The sequence below is a fragment of the Dreissena polymorpha genome, chromosome 15 (genome assembly GCF_020536995.1).
Source record: "Dreissena polymorpha isolate Duluth1 chromosome 15, UMN_Dpol_1.0, whole genome shotgun sequence".
In the NCBI taxonomy this organism is placed as follows: Eukaryota; Metazoa; Mollusca; class Bivalvia; order Myida; family Dreissenidae; genus Dreissena; species Dreissena polymorpha.
This window is the reverse complement of record NC_068369.1, coordinates 16359318-16379787: the sequence shown is the minus strand read 5'-3', so window position 1 is coordinate 16379787 and position 20470 is coordinate 16359318. Positions and strand designations below refer to the sequence as shown.

Genomic DNA, 20470 nt, shown 5'->3' with positions numbered 1-20470 from the left:
TTTCCGCTAATATTGATTTTTTGGTTTATAGAAAGTCTCTTCTAAACAAACAACAAGTATAGGCTGAAAGTGTCGTCCCTGATTAGTCTGTTCGGGCTGCACAGGCTTATCCGGTTCGACACTTTATGCACATGCTTTTAACCCCGTTTTCGTAGAGCGTGACTTGATGTATTTTCGAGCAATGCATGTATGATTTACAGGTCTAACTCTTCAAGAAAATAGTGAGTCACAGACAAAACTGTTAAGGTAAAGGTGAACACATCATTTCTAAATATAGCAAAACGGAATATCAATTTAAGATTTTCGTTAACTGCGAGCATTTTGCATATCCTTTTTTAAAAAAACGTCCGAGATTTGTGGACGCAACATGCTTTCCACGTGGTTAGGAGTCGTTGTATTCTTATCTACAGAATTCCTGTCTAAAGGAAATACATGCCAATTCGGTAAGCGTACTATTTCCTTTTTATTTAATTAAATACACAGGTAGTTTCGATACGGCAATATTACAACAATGAATGAATTGATGATGTTATTGCGAGAATAGCGATATTTTGTTTTTGGTGTTAAGTTACATTTCTAGTTACCGGCCTGGTGTTAGCTTTTGCTGTATATTAGATGATACCATTTTGATATATATAATATAATAATTGGACTAGTTTCGATTTCATTTTAGCCATTAATGAAAAAATTGTGACTTAATAAACCCAGAACGTACTTAATTAAAATGGTAATAGGGCGTAAACGAAGGAAGATATTGCTGTTCCATTGATATTGCTATATTCTTTTAAAAGATATTTACTTTATTCAACATTTTAATTAGACAAAAAATATCCATGTATTTTGTTTATTAGATATTTTCAGGAAATTCAAATCGTCTTCAGTTCCGTTTGTTAAAGCCACACACCTTGAAATGAAATACATGTAAATCAATACATATAGATGCGATTTGAAAGTGTGCAAAATCGTCATTAAATCTATAGCCTAGTAAGCAAGTAATTTATTATTTTTCAAACGGCACCGCTTTTAAAACCGAAAGTAGGATTTCTATACGTATACGTCCATTTCGACAAACGCGATTATTTTTAAGTTTTAAAGCGCAAAAAGACGGATTTTTACCTTGTAACCACCAGATATATTCTAATTGGCATAGATAAAATTAAATCTATAGCCTAGTTAGCACGTAATTTAATATTTTTCAAATGGTACCGCATTCAAACCGAAAGTAGGATTTCTATACATATACGTCAATTTCGACAAGCGCGATTATTTTTTAAGTTTTAAAAAGACGGATTTCTACCGTGTGACCACCAGATATATTCTAAATGGCATAGATAAAATTAAATCTATCGCTTAGTTAGCAAGTAATTTATTATTTTTCAAACTGTAACGCTTTTAAACCCGAAAGTAGGATTTCTAGACGTATACGTCCTTTTCGACAAGCGCGATTATTTTTTAAGTTTTAAAAAGACGGATTTCTACCGTGTGACCACCAGATATATTCTAAATGGCATAGATAAAATTAAATCTATAGCCTAGTTAGCAAGTAATTTATTATTTTTCAAACTGTAACGCTTTTAAACCCGAAAGTAGGATTTCTAGACGTATACGTCCTTTTCGACAAACGCGATTATTGTTAAGTTTTAAAGCGCAAAAAAGACGGATTTCTATCTTGTAACCACCATATATATTCTAATTGGCAAAGTTAAAATATGTTTCTTATGTAAACTTAAATTTACTACGCCAAATAAGTTGTGTGGCTTAACATAAATGCGTTCTGTAATTTAAAGTCATTAATCAATTAAAAACCAATCATGGTTGTGGATATCTGTTACAGACGTGAAGTTGAAAGCTATGGATGTTGTCAATGAGGGCAGTAAAGTCAAATTTTCCTGCTCCATTCCACAATGTGTAACCGAAGATAATCCCGACACCAAATTTCGGATGGCGCATAACGGAACTGAATTTGGCGAAATCAGAAAGACGGAAGAAAACGACAAGGGTCTCTCAATAGCTTATTTCGAGAAAGAGTTTAAAAGCGGTAGTGATGCCGGGTTGTATGCTTGCAGTGCTTTGATACCTGGGCTAGACAAAGTCACTACCAACTTGAGCGTCATATTTCTATATGGTATGCGGTAGCTATACACGTTAAACTCTTTTTTTTTCGTGAAAAATTACAAAATACCCACTTTTAAAGCTTTAAGATCAAATATTCATCGGTTGTAAATTCTTACGTTTTTGATGTATATTACCTATTTAACGTAATGTTTAAATTTAAAATACGGATGTAGAGAGCTTTGCAATTGACGAGATTCAATGAGTTTGTATTTAAAAGTTTAAGTTAAAGTTCGCCATGATCAGAATTTATGTGTGGGTTTTACTGAACCATCGCCCAGAGTCCTGCCTAAATTCTACTTTTATTTGAGTATTTATTACGTTCCATGCCCATATACGTATGACTAATGCTCATTGGGTCATTGTCGACCTGAAATGGCTTGAAGTCACTCGGGGGTGACTAGAAGCCGATTCATGTCACCCTGGGGTGACTTCAAGCCGACCGGGTGACTAGAATCGGCTTCATGTCACCCTAGGGTGACTTCAAGCCATTTCAGGTCGACACTGACCCAATGAGCCTAGCGCATTTGGTCATTGTCGACCTGAAATGGCTTGAAGGCACCCGGGGGTGACTAGAAGCCGATTCATGTCACCCTGGGGTGACTTCAAGCCGACCGGGTGACATAAATCGGCTTCTAGTCACCCCCGGATGACTTCAAGCCATTTCAAGTCGACAATGACCCAATGAGCATGACTTATATTATATCTCTTGTTACAAACACACAGACGAAAATGCGCATCAGTTTATTTGGGCCAACGTACCTGTGAAACCCCCAGATGTGGACCGTGTCGTCCTTATTGTAGCAGTTGGGACGGCGGGAGCGGTTGTTGTGGTTGTCATTATTTTGGTTATCGTTCGCAAGCTGATGTGGTGCTGTCCAGTACGGTCGAACGATCCAGGTACATTCTTACGATTTTGTTAACTGAATTGGCTGTCTTACAAATGTCCATATCTTTATCAAATATAATCTTTAAAGAATATATAAGCTACATGTGCTTGTATGAGCAATCGCGACGTTCATGTGTTTGTGTCAGAATTTCAAAGTTATTTACACATTATTATATAAAGTGATTCTTGAGGTTTGTCTCATTACAGAAGAAAGCTTGAATAGAAAAGAAGCAACAACAGAAATGAAACCATTTATATCAAACGACAAGGAAACCGACGATGTTCAGAAAACGGACAACGAACAACAAGGCGCAAATCTTGAGGAACCCAAATGGCAGCAAAAGAAAGGCCCTATACGCCAAGTAGTTGAAACGAAAACTGTTGAAGATCGACCTAATATTCCGGTACCTAGTAAAAGGACAAAGAAACTTAAAGATAAGTCAACAAAAGATAAGACAACCATGGACAGCCAAATTAACACCACAAAAGAGCAAAAGAAAGACAAGGCAGCCAAAGGACCTCAAACGAGAGCGGTAGCATATCAAAAGGACAAAACAAAAGCAGACGCGACAGTGAACGGTTCGACAGTCAAAGAACGTCCAAATATTCCCGAAGAAAAAAAGAAATTTCCGGTAGCCAGTAAACGGAAAGATAAAACGAATCAAGAGAACGGACCGGAGCACGAACCTCTTAAATCTACAACTGAAGAAGAGCAAGAGACAGGATTGTCGTCGAATCCACCAAACGAAGATAGTGGAATTTACAAAACAATCATGAATACACTGGCATGGGGTAAAGAAAAAGTTTCCCTAGCGTTAGAGCCTGATGGTGTCGAAGCAAACAATATACAAAACACCACTACGTGTACTCTGGAAATACCGTAAGCAGGAAATTCTCACGTTTACATTTTGCCAGATCTATTTTTCAGTTACAATTAGATAAACATAAGACAGAAGTTATGAGTTCGAAAATTGACAATAGGCGGCAGTGTTACACTGATTCGGCTGTTTTGGTATCAGAGTTTAAACTTTTGTTAATTTAATGTAGTGTTTTGTTTGCATTTAACTTGTGTGTTATGCATTTTCTTTATATTGTTTTTTTTTGCATTAAACTTATCTTTTTTTTGCATGTGCTTATATTTTATTTTAGCATTCCAAGGCGATGACGTTAGTTTTTATTATAGCCGATCGTTTGTAAAAGTGTAGGCAATATAGGAATCATGTTGTTGGTTGGTACATCAGGGCGACTATATTTCGATTCCGCTCCGTAATATCGTATCGGCAGTACGGATTTTTAGCTTTAGCTTTTAAATGCCTGTCACAAGTCGAGGTGTTCTTTAACCCTTTCCCACTCAGAAGCAAAGTGAAAATGTCTATGTGCAAACAGCATAAAACCAGAACAGCCTGCTAGTAACTTGCATACTGTTCAGGTTTTATGCTGTTTGCTGCTCATCAGTATCCAAGGGTTGGAAATGAAGCCTTTAAAACTTGAATCTAGTATGAAAGGTCTTTAAATAAATGTAACTTTCTACGGCACTACAAAATACGTTTCTTATTGATAAAGGGTTAAAGGCCAGAGAGAAATGTTATATAGTGCATTTCCTTTCTGCTTCATACATTTTTAATGATTTGTAGGTCTAGGTCGGCTGCACGACTGTCTGTATTGACTTAATGTCAGGTTACTGCCGAACGCCCATACATTTTACTTGTATTTAAACATACATTTTGCCCCTTTGTGTACGTAGGAAAGTCATGTTAAGATTTCCCGCTAAAACTCGTTATCTATTACTATCGGCTAAAAATATTGATTAAAACTTCGCGTGTCTTAAGTTATTTTAGTTTTTAAAGTATCGCTAACAAAGTGCTATAACTGAAGAGAACAGATTTCATGCCCAGTGGAAAATGTCAGAAATGTCAGCTGGTTAACGTTCACAAGAGAGATGAAATGCAACACATTCATTCCTGTATATTTTGTGTTGGTTATTAAATGTTTATATGCGCTCCTCTTAATTTTTTACCTACAGTTAAACAGAATCATGATCCCGCAGTATTTAACGTTAAGGTTTACGGCTACTAGAGGTATGACAATTTATCTTCACACGTGTTTAAAGCCTCATAAAAAGGTCGATGGCTAACGCTTAAAACTGTTGCCAGCATAAGAAACCTTTTTGTACTTAACATTTTCTGTTTTGCTTTATATACGGTAATGTCATTTTCAGAAAGTGCTTGTCAAATGTCAAATGTGATATAGAGACAGCTCTCAAAGAGTACATCACCCAATTCATTGATTGGAAATGAATTAACATTTTATGTTATAAGATAAAACTCCACCGCTTCTCCGCCATAATGTTGCGTAACCACTTTATTCGCATACTTTCTATATTTATATTTGTTACTACACGTATTAAGATTTTCAGATTTTTTTATTGTTCTACTCTTAGGATGTTCTTGTGTTTACCTTTTTGTGCCTATTTTTATATACAAGTATTTTTAATAATGCCTCTTTTAAGCGTTTATTTAACGCCTATAATGCTATTCAGAAAAAAAGCATTGTTTTTTATCTTCCATAAAGCTGTTTATAATAAATGCCATTTTTAAATCAACCACATTGTGTGTGTTTTTTCCATTATGTTTACAGATAATTTATTATAAAACATTATTGTATCAATCATATCAACTAATACATGTGATAATTTCTAAATGTGAGTGATGTTCATCCTTTATGTCAGCGATTCTGACGCAATAAAATGGCTTATTATTGTTAAAACCCGAAAAGTTTGAAAGTACATAAGTCAGAATGAAGGATCAGGCGACTTTGTGGGGATCCACATTAAACGTTAATGGATGCAAACGCAACGGTAACTTTGTTTTCAAATACCTTTTTCTTGTGTTCTTGTTCAAAAATTTGATTGATATTACATGGTTAGGATTCACACAACGTGACATTTTGTCACCGATTTCAGACATATTCAAGGATTTATTCATCTGCCTAAAGATATCGGCACAAACTGCAAGAAAAACTGTCTTTTATGCGCTAAAGATTTATGCAAATGTACTTCAATAACTTGAGATATTTGCAAAAAAGAGGGCCTAAAAGGCACAAAGTCGCTCACCTGAGATAAAAAGGAACTGACATGCTCAGTGCTTCCCCAAGATATTATTAGAACAGATGTTCTGACCAAGTTTCATGCAGAGTGAACTATACATGTTACTTTTAGAGTGCTACCAAGGTTTTACTATAACCATATTAGGATTAATTCCCCGACCCATGGCGGCTATGTTTTTCAACAGACAGGAACTATATTTGAACTGATCCAAATTGGCATTAAAAAATGTTCTGACCAAGTGTTATGAAGATTGGACAATAAATGTGACTTAAAAAGTGTTAACACGGTTTTACTATATCCATATACGGAAAAATGTCCCGCCCACTGGCGGCCATGTTTTTTAACCAACCAGAACTATTTTCAAACTCGTCCACGATATAATTGGGGCAAATCTTTGGACCAAATTTAATAACGATCAGACAATAAATGTGGTCTCTTGAGTGTTAACAAGGTTTTAATATAGTTATATATAGCCATATAAGGGAAAAAAATGTCCGTCCCATCAAGGCCATGTTTTTCAAGAAACCAGAACCATTTTCGAAATCGTTCAAGATATCATTAAAACAAATGTTCTGACCAAGTTTCATGAAAATTGGACAATAAATGTGACTTATAGAGTGTTAGCAACTTTTACTATAGCCATATAAGAAAAAATGCCCCGCCCCCTAGAGGCCATGTTTTTCAACCAACCAAAACCATTTTCGAAAACAGTCAAGATGTTATTGAAACAAATCTTCTGACCAAGTTTCATGAAGATGAGACAATAAATGTGTCTTCTAGAGTGTTAACAAGGTTTTACTATAGCCATATGTAGCCATATCAGGCCAAATGCCCCGCTCCCTGGTGGCCATGCTTTCCAACAGACCAGATTAATTTTGGAACTCAATCAATGTGTCATTGGGACATATGTTCTGACCAAGTTTCATGATGATCGGACCATACGTATGGCCTCTAGAGCATTAACAATGTTTTATTATAGCCATATAAGGAACTCGTCCAAGATATCATGCGGGCAAATCTTCTGACCAAGTTTCATGATGATCGGACAGTAAATATGGCCTCTAGAGTATTAACAATGTTTCATTATAGCTATATAAGGAAAAATGCCCCGCCCCCTGGGGGCCATGTTTTTCAACCAACCGCAATCATTTTCGAACTCGTCTAAGATATCATTGGGACAAAACTTGTGACCAAGTTTGATGAAGATCTGACGATAAATGTGGCTTCAAGAGTGTTACCAAGGTTTTACTAAGCCATATTTGGCCATATAAGGAAAAATGCCCCGCCCCTGGCGGCCATGTTTTTCAACCAACTAGAACCATTTTCGAATTCGTCCAAGATATCATTGGGACAAATCTTCTAACCAAGTTTCATGATGACCGGACAATAAATGTGGCTTCAAGAGTGTTAACAATGTTTTATTATAGCCATATTCAGCCATATTAGGAAAAATTCCCCGCCCCCTGGTGGCCATGTTTTTCAACCAACTAGAACCATTTTCAAACTCGTCCAAGATATCATTGGGACAAATCGTCTGACCATGTTTCATAATGATCGGACAATAAATGTGGCTTCAAGAATGTTAACAAGGGTTTACTATAGCCAAATATAGCCATATAAGGGAAAATGCCCCGCCTCCTGGCGGCCATGTTCTTCAACCAACTGGAACCATTTTCGAACTCGTCCACGATATCATTGGGACAAATCTTCTGACCAAGTTTCATGATCGGACAATAAATGTGATGTTTAGAGTGTTAACAAGGTTTTACTATAGCCATATAAGGAAACATACCCCGTCCCCCGGGGGCCATATTTTTCAACCAACCGGAATCATTTTCGAACTCGTCCAATATATCATTGGGACGAATCTTCGTGTTAACAAGGCAAATGTTGACGCCGCACAACGCACGGCGGACGAAAAGCGATCACAACAGCTCACCATGAACACATTACTCTCAACGACGTGTTTATATTCTTTTTAGCCCGTTTTTAGATCCCTGAAAATTCAGTTCATACCGCACCCAGCCTGGAGTATGACTTGTTTTGGAAATCCCGTTGTCATTATTAGACTGGGTTCCCCATTGTGTCACACCGGTTTTACTAACGTAGTGACGTCACCATCTATGTATAGAATGCTGGGATCCCATTATAAACAAATTGCGAATAGACATGTTTTCAAACTCATTTGACTATAGAAATGATTTATGTTCAGTCACAGACTATGACTTCGAGTTCGTATTTTACTGTAGCATTCTTTGTAACAATGCGGATGTTTTGTTGTGGAAATGAATGCCCCAAAGGTAAGCGACGTTTACGTTTTTTTCAATCCTCGACCTTGTAACATTCTTGTTAATGGTAATTAATTGTTCGCGATGTACATGCTGGTATTTTTGTGTTAAATATTCCATTGTTTTTCAGTAGTAATGGACAACTATTTTATAGGACGGATATTTTTTATTTTGTTGATCAATTCCTGTTATTTTTATAACTATATGTGCATAGTTCATCATTCAGAATTAATCATTCGATCAAAACTTAATTGAACGCATTGAATGAAACCTATTATTTCCCTGTCTGATGTGACCTGTACAGGAAATAAATTAAGTGTTTACTTGTAGGGCAATCGGTATAGTTTGTATTACATGCACACAAGAATGCTGTGCTTGACATATTATTCATTCACTTATTAAACATAATGATTGAATTTACTTCCTGTTTCATGAATTTTTCCTCTTTGTAAGAAATTAGGTCTGCTTTTAACTTCTTCGAAGCCGATATAAATATTTACTATTAGCACGTTTCTGGGCTTTAATGTTGTGTGTGCAATCTGTAATTTGATTGTTTATAATTCGTGTAAATGCAGAAGACAGTGCATGTCATAACTCGCCATATATGTTGAGTGATACTACAGTCAATGAACAGGAGACAATGCATGTCATAACTCGCCATATATGTTGAGTGATACTACAGTGCATGTCATAACTCGCCATATATGTTGAGTGATACTACAGTCAATGTACTCGCCATATATGTTGAGTGATACTACAGTCAATGTACTCGCCATATATGTTGAGTAATACTACAGTCAATGTACTCGCCATATATGTTGAGTGATACTACAGTCAATGTACTCGCCATATATGTTGAGTGATACTACAGTCAATGTCATAACTCGCCATATATGTTGAGTGATACTACAGTCAATGTCATAACTCGCCATATATGTTGAGTGATACTACGGTCAATATACTCGCCATATATGTTGAGTGATACTACAGTCAATGTACTCGCCATATATGTTGAGTGATACTACAGTCAATTTACTCGCCATATATGTTGAGTGATACTACAGTCAATGTACTCGCCTTATATGTTGATTGATACTACAGTCAATGTCATAACTCGCCATATATGTTGAGTGATACTACAGGCATGTTATAACTCGCCATATATGTTGAGTGATACTACAGTCATGTCATAACTCGCCATATATGTTGAGTGATACTACAGTCATGTCATAACTTGCCATATATGTTGAGTTATACTACAGTCATGTCATAACTCGCCATATATGTTGAGTGATACTACAGTGCATGTCATAACTCGTCATATATGTTGAGTGATACTACAGTCATGTCATAATTCGCCATATATGTTGAGTGATACTACCGTCAATGTACACAGCTTGATTTATTCATTTTGTAAATCAGAGCTCATTCTAACAATTCTAATGGACGTCTTTTAAATGATTTATCTGTATAGTTTTTATCAACACCATCAAATCCTCGCTACCATGTATGATAATTTCATAATGTTTTTTTTTGTTCATATACGATCACAGACAATATTCTCAATGTAGAGTTTATTTACGTTTCAAAATAAAATATGGATTACTACTTTTCTTTTTATGGTTAATAATAGAGACGTCTATATGAAATCATGTTACAGTCGAATACGATATTCTTATTTTTCTGTTAGACGTTGATTTGTTCTGGAACACTTCAAGATGTACCTTTAGCAATTGTTGAGTCATGAACCTCTACCAGACAGACAATTGTTGAGTCATGAACCTCTACCAGACAGACAATTGTTGAGTCATGAACCTCTACCAGACAGACAATGCTGAACGTGCAACCTCTACCAGACAGACAATGCTGAACGTGCAACCTCTACCAGACAGACAATGCTGAACGTGCAACCTCTACCAGACAGACAATGCTGAACGTGCAACCTCTACCAGACAGACAATACTGAACGTGCAACCTCTACCAGACAGACAATGCTGAACGTGCAACCTCTACCAGACAGACAATGCTGAACGTGCAACCTCTACCAGACAGACAATGCTGAACGTGCAACCTCTACCAGACAGACAATGCTGAACGTGCAACCTCTACCAGACAGACAATGCTGAACGTGCAACCTCTACCAGACAGACAATGCTGAACGTGCAAATCAATACGCTGCAACTCCGAGCTAGCAGTGTAGCAAACCCCAAACTATTTACTTTACCGTTTTATACCAGAAGTCTTTAATTGCTGTGAGGGGAACCCATTTTCAGTTGCTATAGTGAAATAGAATTGGCGAATTATTAGGTGATAAAACGTACATGTTCTCGTAAAACACGCTGCCTATGTACCATTTTCAAAATGGGTGACATTTTTAACATTGTTGATATTTATTGCTAAATCTACTGTTGTAATAACCTAAAATTACGTTTACAGCACAGTATATAGATTTAAAATTGACTATTTGTTGCAGTGTGTACTAAATATACATTCCATTTTGTATTGACGAACTTACACATGACGTAGAATGGAAATAGAAGGCATTTCTATATAGATACTCCTATTAAGAAGCTACCCTCAACATTTTGCCTCAACAAGTGTTTTATACTCTTAATTAGTTTCCTTTTTACAATATTTTACTTTTACAATGTTTCGCTGTTAATTATTTTATCAAAAGGATTTTACTACAATAATATCTTAAAGGCTCTATAAAGGTGAAGATACGTAATTATTTACAAATTTTTAAATATTTTTTTCATATTTTATTTATAAAGGTTATCAAAAAACAATATATATGCTATTGGACATAATAATAAAAAACGAGCAATACAACTTGTTTTGAGCTCAAAATAAAGTGTCCTCCAAGTCTCCAAGTTTGTCTGTTTACTCGCGAAAGAGAAAGTGAAAGTGACTCAGGTCACCAAAAATAAAACTTTTAACGTTTTCCGGTATCACTCACAAAGTAGGTCTCTTCTAAATGGTTTAAACTTTTGTAGTGATCTAATTAGTTACTTTCTGCTGGTAAAAAGTTGTTAAAATAGAATTAAAATTGATTTTGTTTCGGCTATTTTAGCATATGTCAACGCTCTGAGGCTACACATCACGTTAGTTGCAAAAATGTAAACATTTCTTCCAATTATGAAACGGGTTTATCTTCCATAATTTTTGACAACATTGTACCTAAGCTGTGTTATTAGCAGTTTTTATGCAAGAGTAACTGAAATCCGGTAAAAATTAGACCAGTTGATATGCAAAATAATTGGATTTGTGACCTTTATAGAGCCTTTAAAACATTTAGTTTTGTATAAATTTATAATGCTTACTTCGGGTTGTTTTATTTTTATATTTTGGGATACCATTAAACAGATACAAATTTAAGCTTCGTTGTTTGCATTGATTATAAATATAGAACAGCGTGTTATTTGTTTAATGTATACGGGCCCAAAGTAAGTTTAAGTAGATAATATTGGAGTAACTACGTCGGTCGGTCAGTTTTGTCAGTCTGTATACAACAGTTTGTGAAGCGGACTACTACCACACTTCAAAGCGATTCATTTAAGAATTGAAATATGTTTTTACCAGGAAGTGAAGCGAATATATGAGAGACGCAATATGAGCGCGCCTTGATCACTTTGTCTTTTGCAGTTCTAGAGATTTGTATGCTTAAGAAAAATGACATACATGTATAGTAATCGCGACGTTCGTCTACGGTTGTTTGCGGGGGGGGGGGGGGGTGTATTGTGTATGTGTTTGGTCAGAGGGCAACATGTCATGCATTATAATTTTGGTATTTAACACCAATACTGCTCAGTAAAATGCACAAGTCAAGGTCAGACTTAATAAACCTTAATTTCCGTTTTGCGACTTTTAATGCGTAGAAGAAATTAAATATTATATTAATTTATTAGCGGGAAGACCTAATTACAGCTCCACGAAGAAAATACGCAGCGAGTTAAGTCGAGTTATAAAGCGAATTTTGATACGAATTAGAAGCTTATCATTTCTTACTGATATCGATGGAAAGTGAGCGTCATTTAAAATTAAACAAATGTAATAAAGGGTATAAAACGGCGAGAAATATCTGTATCGGTTGGACTTTGGCACAATCTTAACTATCACATGTTTTAGCAGTTCGCTCCCATTAGAAATATATAATTGGTGGGAAGGGGGAAAATATGTCACATCCTGTGACATCCGTTTTATTGTTTTCACATAGCACGACAAAGTCCACAAATCAGTTTGTTGGTGATCTTAAAAAACAATAAGTATGATCATGTAAATGCAAGAAAACTGTTTAGTTAAAGGTATGCGTTCAGACATTCGAGTACAAATTAAATGTAATTGCGAAAAAGTAAAATCATTGGTCGTCTTACAAGAATTAAACAACATATTTGATTTGCGTATTGTATAATGTATAAATATTGGTATAACATGATGCCTGAAACAAAAGTGCTAACGTATGTTTGCTATGCACCCAACTCAACACACACAAAAAAACTAACACCAACAACGGTTTCTTTGCTGGAACGTCTTTAACACTTTTTTTATTTGATTGACGTTTTTGTTTCATTACAGAAGCACGGTTGGTACCTGCGGATCCGATTGTCACACAATACACAAAACTTCAGTTCGAATGCAGCGTTCCAAGTTGCCTTGCAGACTTATCGCCAGATTTATGGTTTCGAATGGTTGGAGAACAGCAACTGTTTAGTGATAACTCGAATGGCCGATTGAGCGCCTTTTCAATGTTGACTTCCCTAGCAGCGATGCTGCTGGCGTATATTCCTGCAACGTTTCGCCTGCTGGAGAAAATGACATTCAAACGAACGTGACCGTCAGTTTTGTAAAAGGTAATGATACTTTATAACATTATATAAATAAATTGTACCTTATGTTGTACCTCTTATTAATGTATCTTTCTTTATATGACCGTTTTAAGTTCGTTTATAAAAACAAAATTATTCAAAGTATGAATATGTTCTTGATCAGTACTTATTTCAAGAATAAACACATTTATGTTTAATAAAAACTAAGTTTTCAAGAGGCTGATTATCAAGCGTGTACTTGAAAGACAGAACCGAATTTGCATTATTCAACCTCTTACTGAAAGCTACCATTTTGCGAAATAACCATGCATGTTTTGCAATTGTAGTTGACATAGCCCCAGCTGTGATTCTAGTAGGTGAAGAAACTATCGGCACGCAGTGTCTTTTAGAGCCAAACGATCAAGATCTTGTGATCACGTGGGATAGAACATCTGCGTCTTGTGACGTCAGTGAAAATTCATATGATGTGACATTTAAAAGTATGTATGGTTCCCTTGCATTTTTAACGCTTTTTATTTCACTATAATTTGTCTGTTTTTTTTTTAATGTGATGTTTTTTTTTATAGAGCATATCGTCGGTCAAACATAAATTTCTAAATTTATCAACGTTGACATGTATTTGTCATTTTGAAGAATTTATACAATTGTTATTTTTAAAGAAGCCATTTGTTATTTAAATGTTATTCGAAATGTTAACTTTTCATTTGTATTATAATATACATTATTGTCTTTATTAAATGTATGCAGTCTTTGATACAGTAACATTCAATTAAGTTAGAGGCAATAACTTCAATCAAATAAAAAAATAATAAAGGATACATTTGGGTATGCCCTTTTGTGAATTTCAGAATTAGAAGATGTAAATAATGAGTATGCATGCTATGTTGCATCGAAGATAGCCTGTTCTGTGTATGGAAATGTGCAAAAGGCTACAGAAAAAAGGGCTGCTCTGAAACATACCAAAGACATAATCGGTATTACAGTATACTTAGTGTGCATGTTATATGTGTATGTTTAATGCAAACCTTGGCGGCGTTGTCAGCCAAATTGTTTTTTGTTTTAGAAAACACATTCATCATAAAGTTAACAATAACGTGTACTTCGTTGATTTATCATTGCCCCTTGTAATTTTTGTTAAGCACACGCGTTCTGCGTGCCTCTCAACCGGTTAAAATCTTACCTTGATCTTATTATTTCATGTAAAATTCATTTTATGTACTGTCATGTGTTGTATAATAAGTATGCATATACTTTGTTTCTTGCCTTAAAAATAAGGCTAAGATTGCTAACCATATTTTATCTCTGTAGTTGATATTCCTTTTATTGTTTCATTTACATTTTCTACAGAATTTGCACTACATTTAATTTTGATGTTTCATTAAAAAAATAGTCAGAAATGGGCGAAAAAATATGATGCTATTTGGACACTATTTTAATTGTTACATTTTTCAAACAGCTGCTTCGGTAACTCGGGACGCAGCAAGTGGTGACCAGGTTAAGGTAACAGTCACGTGGATGGGAAAAGATGCAGGCAAAGTTGAAGTGAACTGGTTGGTGGATGGACAAGCTGTCAACTGCACAAGAAAACACGCTTCAAGTTCGTTGACCGTCAACCGTTCAGTTTCTTTAGTAGCCGTATTTCGTTTAAACGGCTTCGAGATGAAGAAGAATATATCGATTAAAATAAATGAAGGTGAGCGAAATTATAGAATTATCTGCTTGCATTTATTTTTATGGATTAAAACTGTCACCTACAAATGATTTTTTCACGTTGAAAACATATATATTGACAGCCCCCTTTTAAAACAACTATTTAAATGCTCAGCAGGCACTTACAATTTCCAACGACATATTACGAGCGTTGATGGAACAGTAGATTGTATAATCGAGGTGGCGCATTTAAACTTTACAACCATGTTATATTTGCCTTATGGAGGTTTTGATTGAAAGATGTTTTGTCCACATTGCTTGAAATTATATTTTCGCGTATGCCCACTCGTGTTTGATGGAAGAACATATTTTTGTAATGGAACCGTCGATTTGCAAAGATATATGTGTTGGTATTGTTTGCTGCAAGTTGACCTGACATTTATAGACTTGAACATGAACATTTAAATTTACACACAAGCACGTAGGCACACACGCGCGTGTGCTTACGGTCTTGCAGAAGTGCTCAAACGTCATATTAAACCAGTTAAACTAATATTGTTTCACCAATATGCGCCAGTCTATAATAAATAGTGACATTTCAGAAAACAGTGGCGGTTACTTGAGTGGGTGGAAAGTTGCTGTGATCACTACTGTATTGGTTATTGCTGTGGCAATAACTATATCAGCTATCGTTTGGTTCATGCGTAAGAAGAAAAGAGGATGCTTCAAAACAGAATCAAACGGATCGGAAGGTTTGACATTGTAGTTTACATATGTCTTTAAACATCACACTGAGTTTGTAGTTAGTTGCATAGTGTATGACATAAATTCTGAGAAAAATAAGTAGAAGTCACCCATGAAAATGATTGCTATATCATAGTCTTTTCTTGAAAAGTAATCTTTATTGTTACTATTATAATATTGTAGATGAAGTTGTAGATGGAGAAACCACCCAAAATGCCGATTCCTTTTTAATGGGCGAAACACCCGCTGATGAAGAAAAACAGGTTCAGCAACTTTCAGAAAATGGTACAGCGGAACGATAGAAATGCTGTTTATTTGTTTTTTACCCTGGTCATATGTTAGTTAAACCATGATCATATTGAATTTCATTTTGAGGAAAAAATTAATTATTTATAATTGTAAAATATTGCCTATACAGAACTTCTTCCGTTCGTACTATTATTGTTTTGATACACATTCTACAGAAATTTATATTAGCTCACCAGAGCTATTGTGATGGATGGCTTTCAGGTTTCCGTCGCGATGTTTCACCTGTTGTCCTTTGTATTTCGTCTGTCGTTTTCGACAACGTAAACAATTGCCTCAAACAATTTTGCAATTATCTATGAGGGCCCTCTTTAAAAATTTTCTAATCCTCCTGGTCAGCTGTTTGTAACATCGTACAGAGGTCTTCTAATGTGTTTGTTCAGATCATGCCCCTAAGGTTGAAACTGGTCCCGCTCTAGGGGTAAATTTGTGTTCCGTTGATGCAGAAAGTGAAATCTATGAAACTCATATGCCCAGAGGCTTGGTATTTTTTATTACATTGTTTATTGGTCATCCACATAGTTTGTTGAAGTAATGCATTTCCGTCAATATTTAAACCACCATGGGATCACTTGTTAATCTTATTACAATGCAAGTTTTTAACATCGTATCATCTGAAAAAGAAAAGCCCAGATGCCAGGTATTTGTTCTGGAACACCATAAAATGGTCCTTTAACAAATGTTTTTGATTTTTTCCTTAGTTCAAAATAATACCCACTGTTGGGTACTTTGTTTGCCTACTAAAATCTTCTCTTCAACCACAATGCTCGGATGGTTGGTATTTGATATTTAACATCGTATAGTACCCTTCAGTACTTGGTGTCTATGGGTGAGATCTAAAGAATGCTCCTACAGTGGGGATCGAACCCGTGACCTCCCGATCCCTTGGCGGACACCATATTCACTTCGCCACGGCGACCTGTCAATGTGAACGCAGGGCAATATGTGCTGATTTATTTATCATAGTGCATGAACGATTTGAACTTCGAGCATATGGTGTGATTGCGATTGTATTAAATAAGTATGTAAAACACGCCTAAGTACAGATAACCTTGTTTTAAGGATGCATATTACACGAATGTTCGGATATTTATACTTGTATTGTTAAAGTAATTGCCTTTTTATGGACACTTGATTTTAAACTTAGTATGGCATGTTTAGGCAAGATAGTAAAACAATAATATGTAGTTTACTTACAAGCAATCTTGAACGAACATAAAACTTTTGTATATCAACACATGGCTGCTCTACTGTCAATGCATTAAATTATAATATAATCCCATACGTATACTGCGCATTATAACATGCACGTTTTATTTGTGTTCATGTTTTGTATATGCATTTATAAAATAATTTGTATGCTTGATTTTACTACACAATGCATATCAAAATTGTGTACGCCTTAACTAAAATTATTCAACGAGTTATTGTGAATGTTAATGTATTTTGAGAACGACTTATTGCGATTACTTTAAACAATATTTTGAAGTATTGTTTTGATTGCAAACAAAAAATGTATATAATTTTATATTTATGTTCAAAGATAAAACGAATCGAGAGAAAGGTCCAGAGCAGGAAACACTTGGATGTACAATTGAAGAAGAGCAAGAGACAGTATCGTCGTCAAATCCACTTAACGTAGTTTATGGTGTTTACAAATCACTCTGGAGTTCAAAGCCTGATAGTGTGGAAACAAACGATGAACAAGACGCTACTATTTAATTTTGTGCTCTGGAAATACCGTAAGCAGGAAATTCTCACGTTATCATTTTGACAGATCTATTTATGAGTTACATTTTATCAAACATAAGACAGAAGTTATGAGATTGAAAATTGGCAATAGGCGGAAGTGTTACAATGATTTAGATGTTATAGTATCAGAGTTTTAACTGTTTTTGATGTAATGTAGTGTTTTGTTTTCATTTAACTCGTGTTTTATGAATATTCTTTACATTGTGCATTTTTTGCATCTGCTTATATTTTATTTTAGCATTCCAAGGCGATGACGTACGTTGTTTTTTTTTATATCCAATTGTTTGTTAAAGTGTAGGCAATATAGGAATAACGTTGTTGGTTGGTACATCAGGGCGACTATATTTCGATTCCGCTCCGTAAAATCGTAGCGCCAATACGGATTTTTAGCTTTATCTTATAAATCCATGTCACAACTCGAGGTCTGCTTTAAAGGTAAGAGAGAAATGTTATATAGTGCATTTCCTTTCTGCTTCATAAATTTTGAAAGATTTTTAGGTCTATCTCGGCAGCACGGCTGTCTGTATTGACTTTATGTCCGATGACTGCCGACCGCCCATACATTTTCTTTATTTTTAGACACATTTTACCCCTTTGTAAACGTAGGGAAGTCATGTTAAGATTGCCTGCTAAAACTCCTTATCGTTGTTATTTCTATCGGCTAAAAATATTGATTACAACTTTACGTGTCTAAAGTTCTTTTAGTGTCTTGAGTATCACTAACAAAGTGCTATAACTGAAGAGAACAGAATTCATGCCCATTGTGAATTGAAAAAAATGTCAGAGATGTCAGCAGGTCAGCGTTTACATGTGAGACGAAAAGCAACACATCCATTCCTGTATTTGCGCGATGATGATCTGAAATATCAACTTTATGATGCTACATTCTTAAATATTTTTCCTAAAAAGAAGGGTTGTAGTTGACACTCGTTCGTTGTTTTATTTCATAGTTCCTCAAAAAGTTGTAACTCTGTTGCTCTGGTCTCTTTCCTACCATTGAGTAATTAAATGGTAATTAAATTGAATGTGTTTTAATTCCCTTTTATTATTGTTTAATTTGAGTTACAATGCCATGCGATTAAATTGTATTTACACTTATATGTATCATGAATATTGCTGGGCCAAGTGTGATGTTGAGCGCTCTAAAACCGGTTTAAACCTCCAATGCTTTGCATTGACCGTTCCAAGGGGGTAACCCCAGCTTTATTCTTATATGTGTTTATGTTGTCTTGTATTGTGCTATTTTGTACTGCTTAGGCAATTGGTCACTTGCCTTAAATAAAGGACCAACTAAATGTATATAATGAGAATGCAATACTGCTCCAGCAGCTGGAGTTTCACTTCTTTATACTGTGTATTTTTTGTTGGTCATTAAATGTTTATATGCGCTCCGCTTAATCTCTGACCTCCAATTTAACAGAATCATGATCCCGCGGTAATTAACGTTAAGGTTTACGGCTCCTTATGGTAGTAAAATTAACGGCACACGTGTCGTCAGCTTCATAATAAGATCGATGGCCAACTCTTAAAACTTTTTGTACTTACACATTTTCTGTCTTGCTTTAAATTCTGAAAATTTCATTGTCATTATGCAAGGTCATTTTCAGAAAATGTATGTAAAACTGTCAAACGTGACATAGAGACAGCTCTCAAAGACAATATTAACATGTTCATTGATTGGAAATGAATTAACATTAAATGTTATACTAATATAAACATTCACGCCTTTTCCGCCATACGATTCGCCTTCTTTCTATATGAGTTTGTTTTCATTTTCATATTTTTATTGTTGAAACTTTTCTTAATTTGTTTTCTTGTGTATACCTTTTAAACCTGTTTTATATACTTAGTATTTTTATATAATGCATCTTATTAGCGTTTATTTAACACCTACTTTGCATATTCGGTGAAAAACATTTTTTTACCACCCAAAAAGCTTTTTTAAAATAAATGCCATGTTTTAATCAACCGTATTGTGTTTGTTCTTTCCTTTATAACATACGAGTCCGTCCGGTATACCGATAATTTATTACAATTATTCATGTATCATCATATCAAATAATAAAGGTCAGACTTTCTAAATGCGACAGATGTCCATTCTTTACATCAGTGATTTTGACGCAATGAAAAGACTATTGACGCATCTTGAAAACTTTCAATTTACGTGAGTATAAGACAATCCCATTTGTATGTATTCTGACCATGTGATCCCAGTATTTAGACCGAGTGGGATCCCATTGTAAACACAGACCGATTAAACATGCTTTCCAACTCATATAGAGATATAAATGATTTATGTTTAGTCACAGACTATGATTTCCAGGTCATATTTTATTGTAGCACTGTTTGTAACAATGCGGATGTTTTTTTGTGGAAATGAATGCCCCAAAGGTAAGTGACAATTTCAACCCTTGACCTTGTAACCTATTATATTTATTGGTAATTAATTGTCTACGTTATACATGCTTGAACAACATTTTATAGGACGGATATTTTGTATATAAATTCCTGTTATTTCTTTAACTTTACGTGCATTATTTATCATTCAGAATTTATCATTCGATCTTAACTTTATTCAACGTATTGAATGGAACCCATTATTTTCCTGTCTGATGTGACTTGTACGGGAAATAAGTTAAGTGTTTACTTGTAAGGCAATCGGTATTATTTTGTATTACATGCACACAATAATGTTGTTCTTGACATATTATACATTCCCTTATTTAACATAATGATTGAATTGACATCCTGTTTCATGAATTTTGTTTGTAAGAATTTGTATTTGCTTTAAATTTCT

The 20470-nt window shown here is 35.0% G+C and overlaps 2 protein-coding genes across 2 annotated transcripts; both read left to right on the top strand.

Annotated features, from left to right (window-relative positions):
• Positions 1-258: 258 nt before the first annotated feature.
• Positions 259-5603, top strand: LOC127861013 (uncharacterized). The gene is made up of 4 exons (XM_052399364.1): positions 259-443; positions 1835-2125; positions 2839-3012; positions 3209-5603. Exons 1-4 carry the CDS (start codon positions 368-370, stop codon positions 3883-3885), a joined length of 1218 nt encoding a protein of 405 aa, XP_052255324.1. The 5' UTR covers positions 259-367; the 3' UTR covers positions 3886-5603.
• A 7509-nt stretch (positions 5604-13112) lies between these two features.
• Positions 13113-19641, top strand: LOC127861021 (uncharacterized). The gene is made up of 7 exons (XM_052399383.1): positions 13113-13245; positions 13548-13700; positions 14070-14195; positions 14678-14914; positions 15474-15623; positions 15799-15900; positions 17465-19641. The coding sequence occupies exons 4-7, from the start codon at positions 14737-14739 to the stop codon at positions 17641-17643; spliced, it is 609 nt and encodes a 202-aa protein (XP_052255343.1). The 5' UTR covers positions 13113-13245; positions 13548-13700; positions 14070-14195; positions 14678-14736; the 3' UTR covers positions 17644-19641.
• Positions 19642-20470: the final 829 nt, after the last annotated feature.

Coding starts and splice junctions, on each gene's coding strand:
- LOC127861021 (XM_052399383.1), top strand. CDS start 14,737: ATGGGAAAAGATGCAGGCAAAGTTGAAGTGAACTGGTTGGTGGATGGA. Junction 14,915..15,473: donor ATCGATTAAAATAAATGAAG/GTGAGCGAAATT, acceptor GTGACATTTCAG/AAAACAGTGGCGGTTACTTG. Junction 15,901..17,464: donor TCAGCAACTTTCAGAAAATG/GTACAGCGGAAC, acceptor TTATGTTCAAAG/ATAAAACGAATCGAGAGAAA.
- LOC127861013 (XM_052399364.1), top strand. CDS start 368: ATGCTTTCCACGTGGTTAGGAGTCGTTGTATTCTTATCTACAGAATTC. Junction 444..1,834: donor AGGAAATACATGCCAATTCG/GTAAGCGTACTA, acceptor TATCTGTTACAG/ACGTGAAGTTGAAAGCTATG. Junction 3,013..3,208: donor AGTACGGTCGAACGATCCAG/GTACATTCTTAC, acceptor GTCTCATTACAG/AAGAAAGCTTGAATAGAAAA.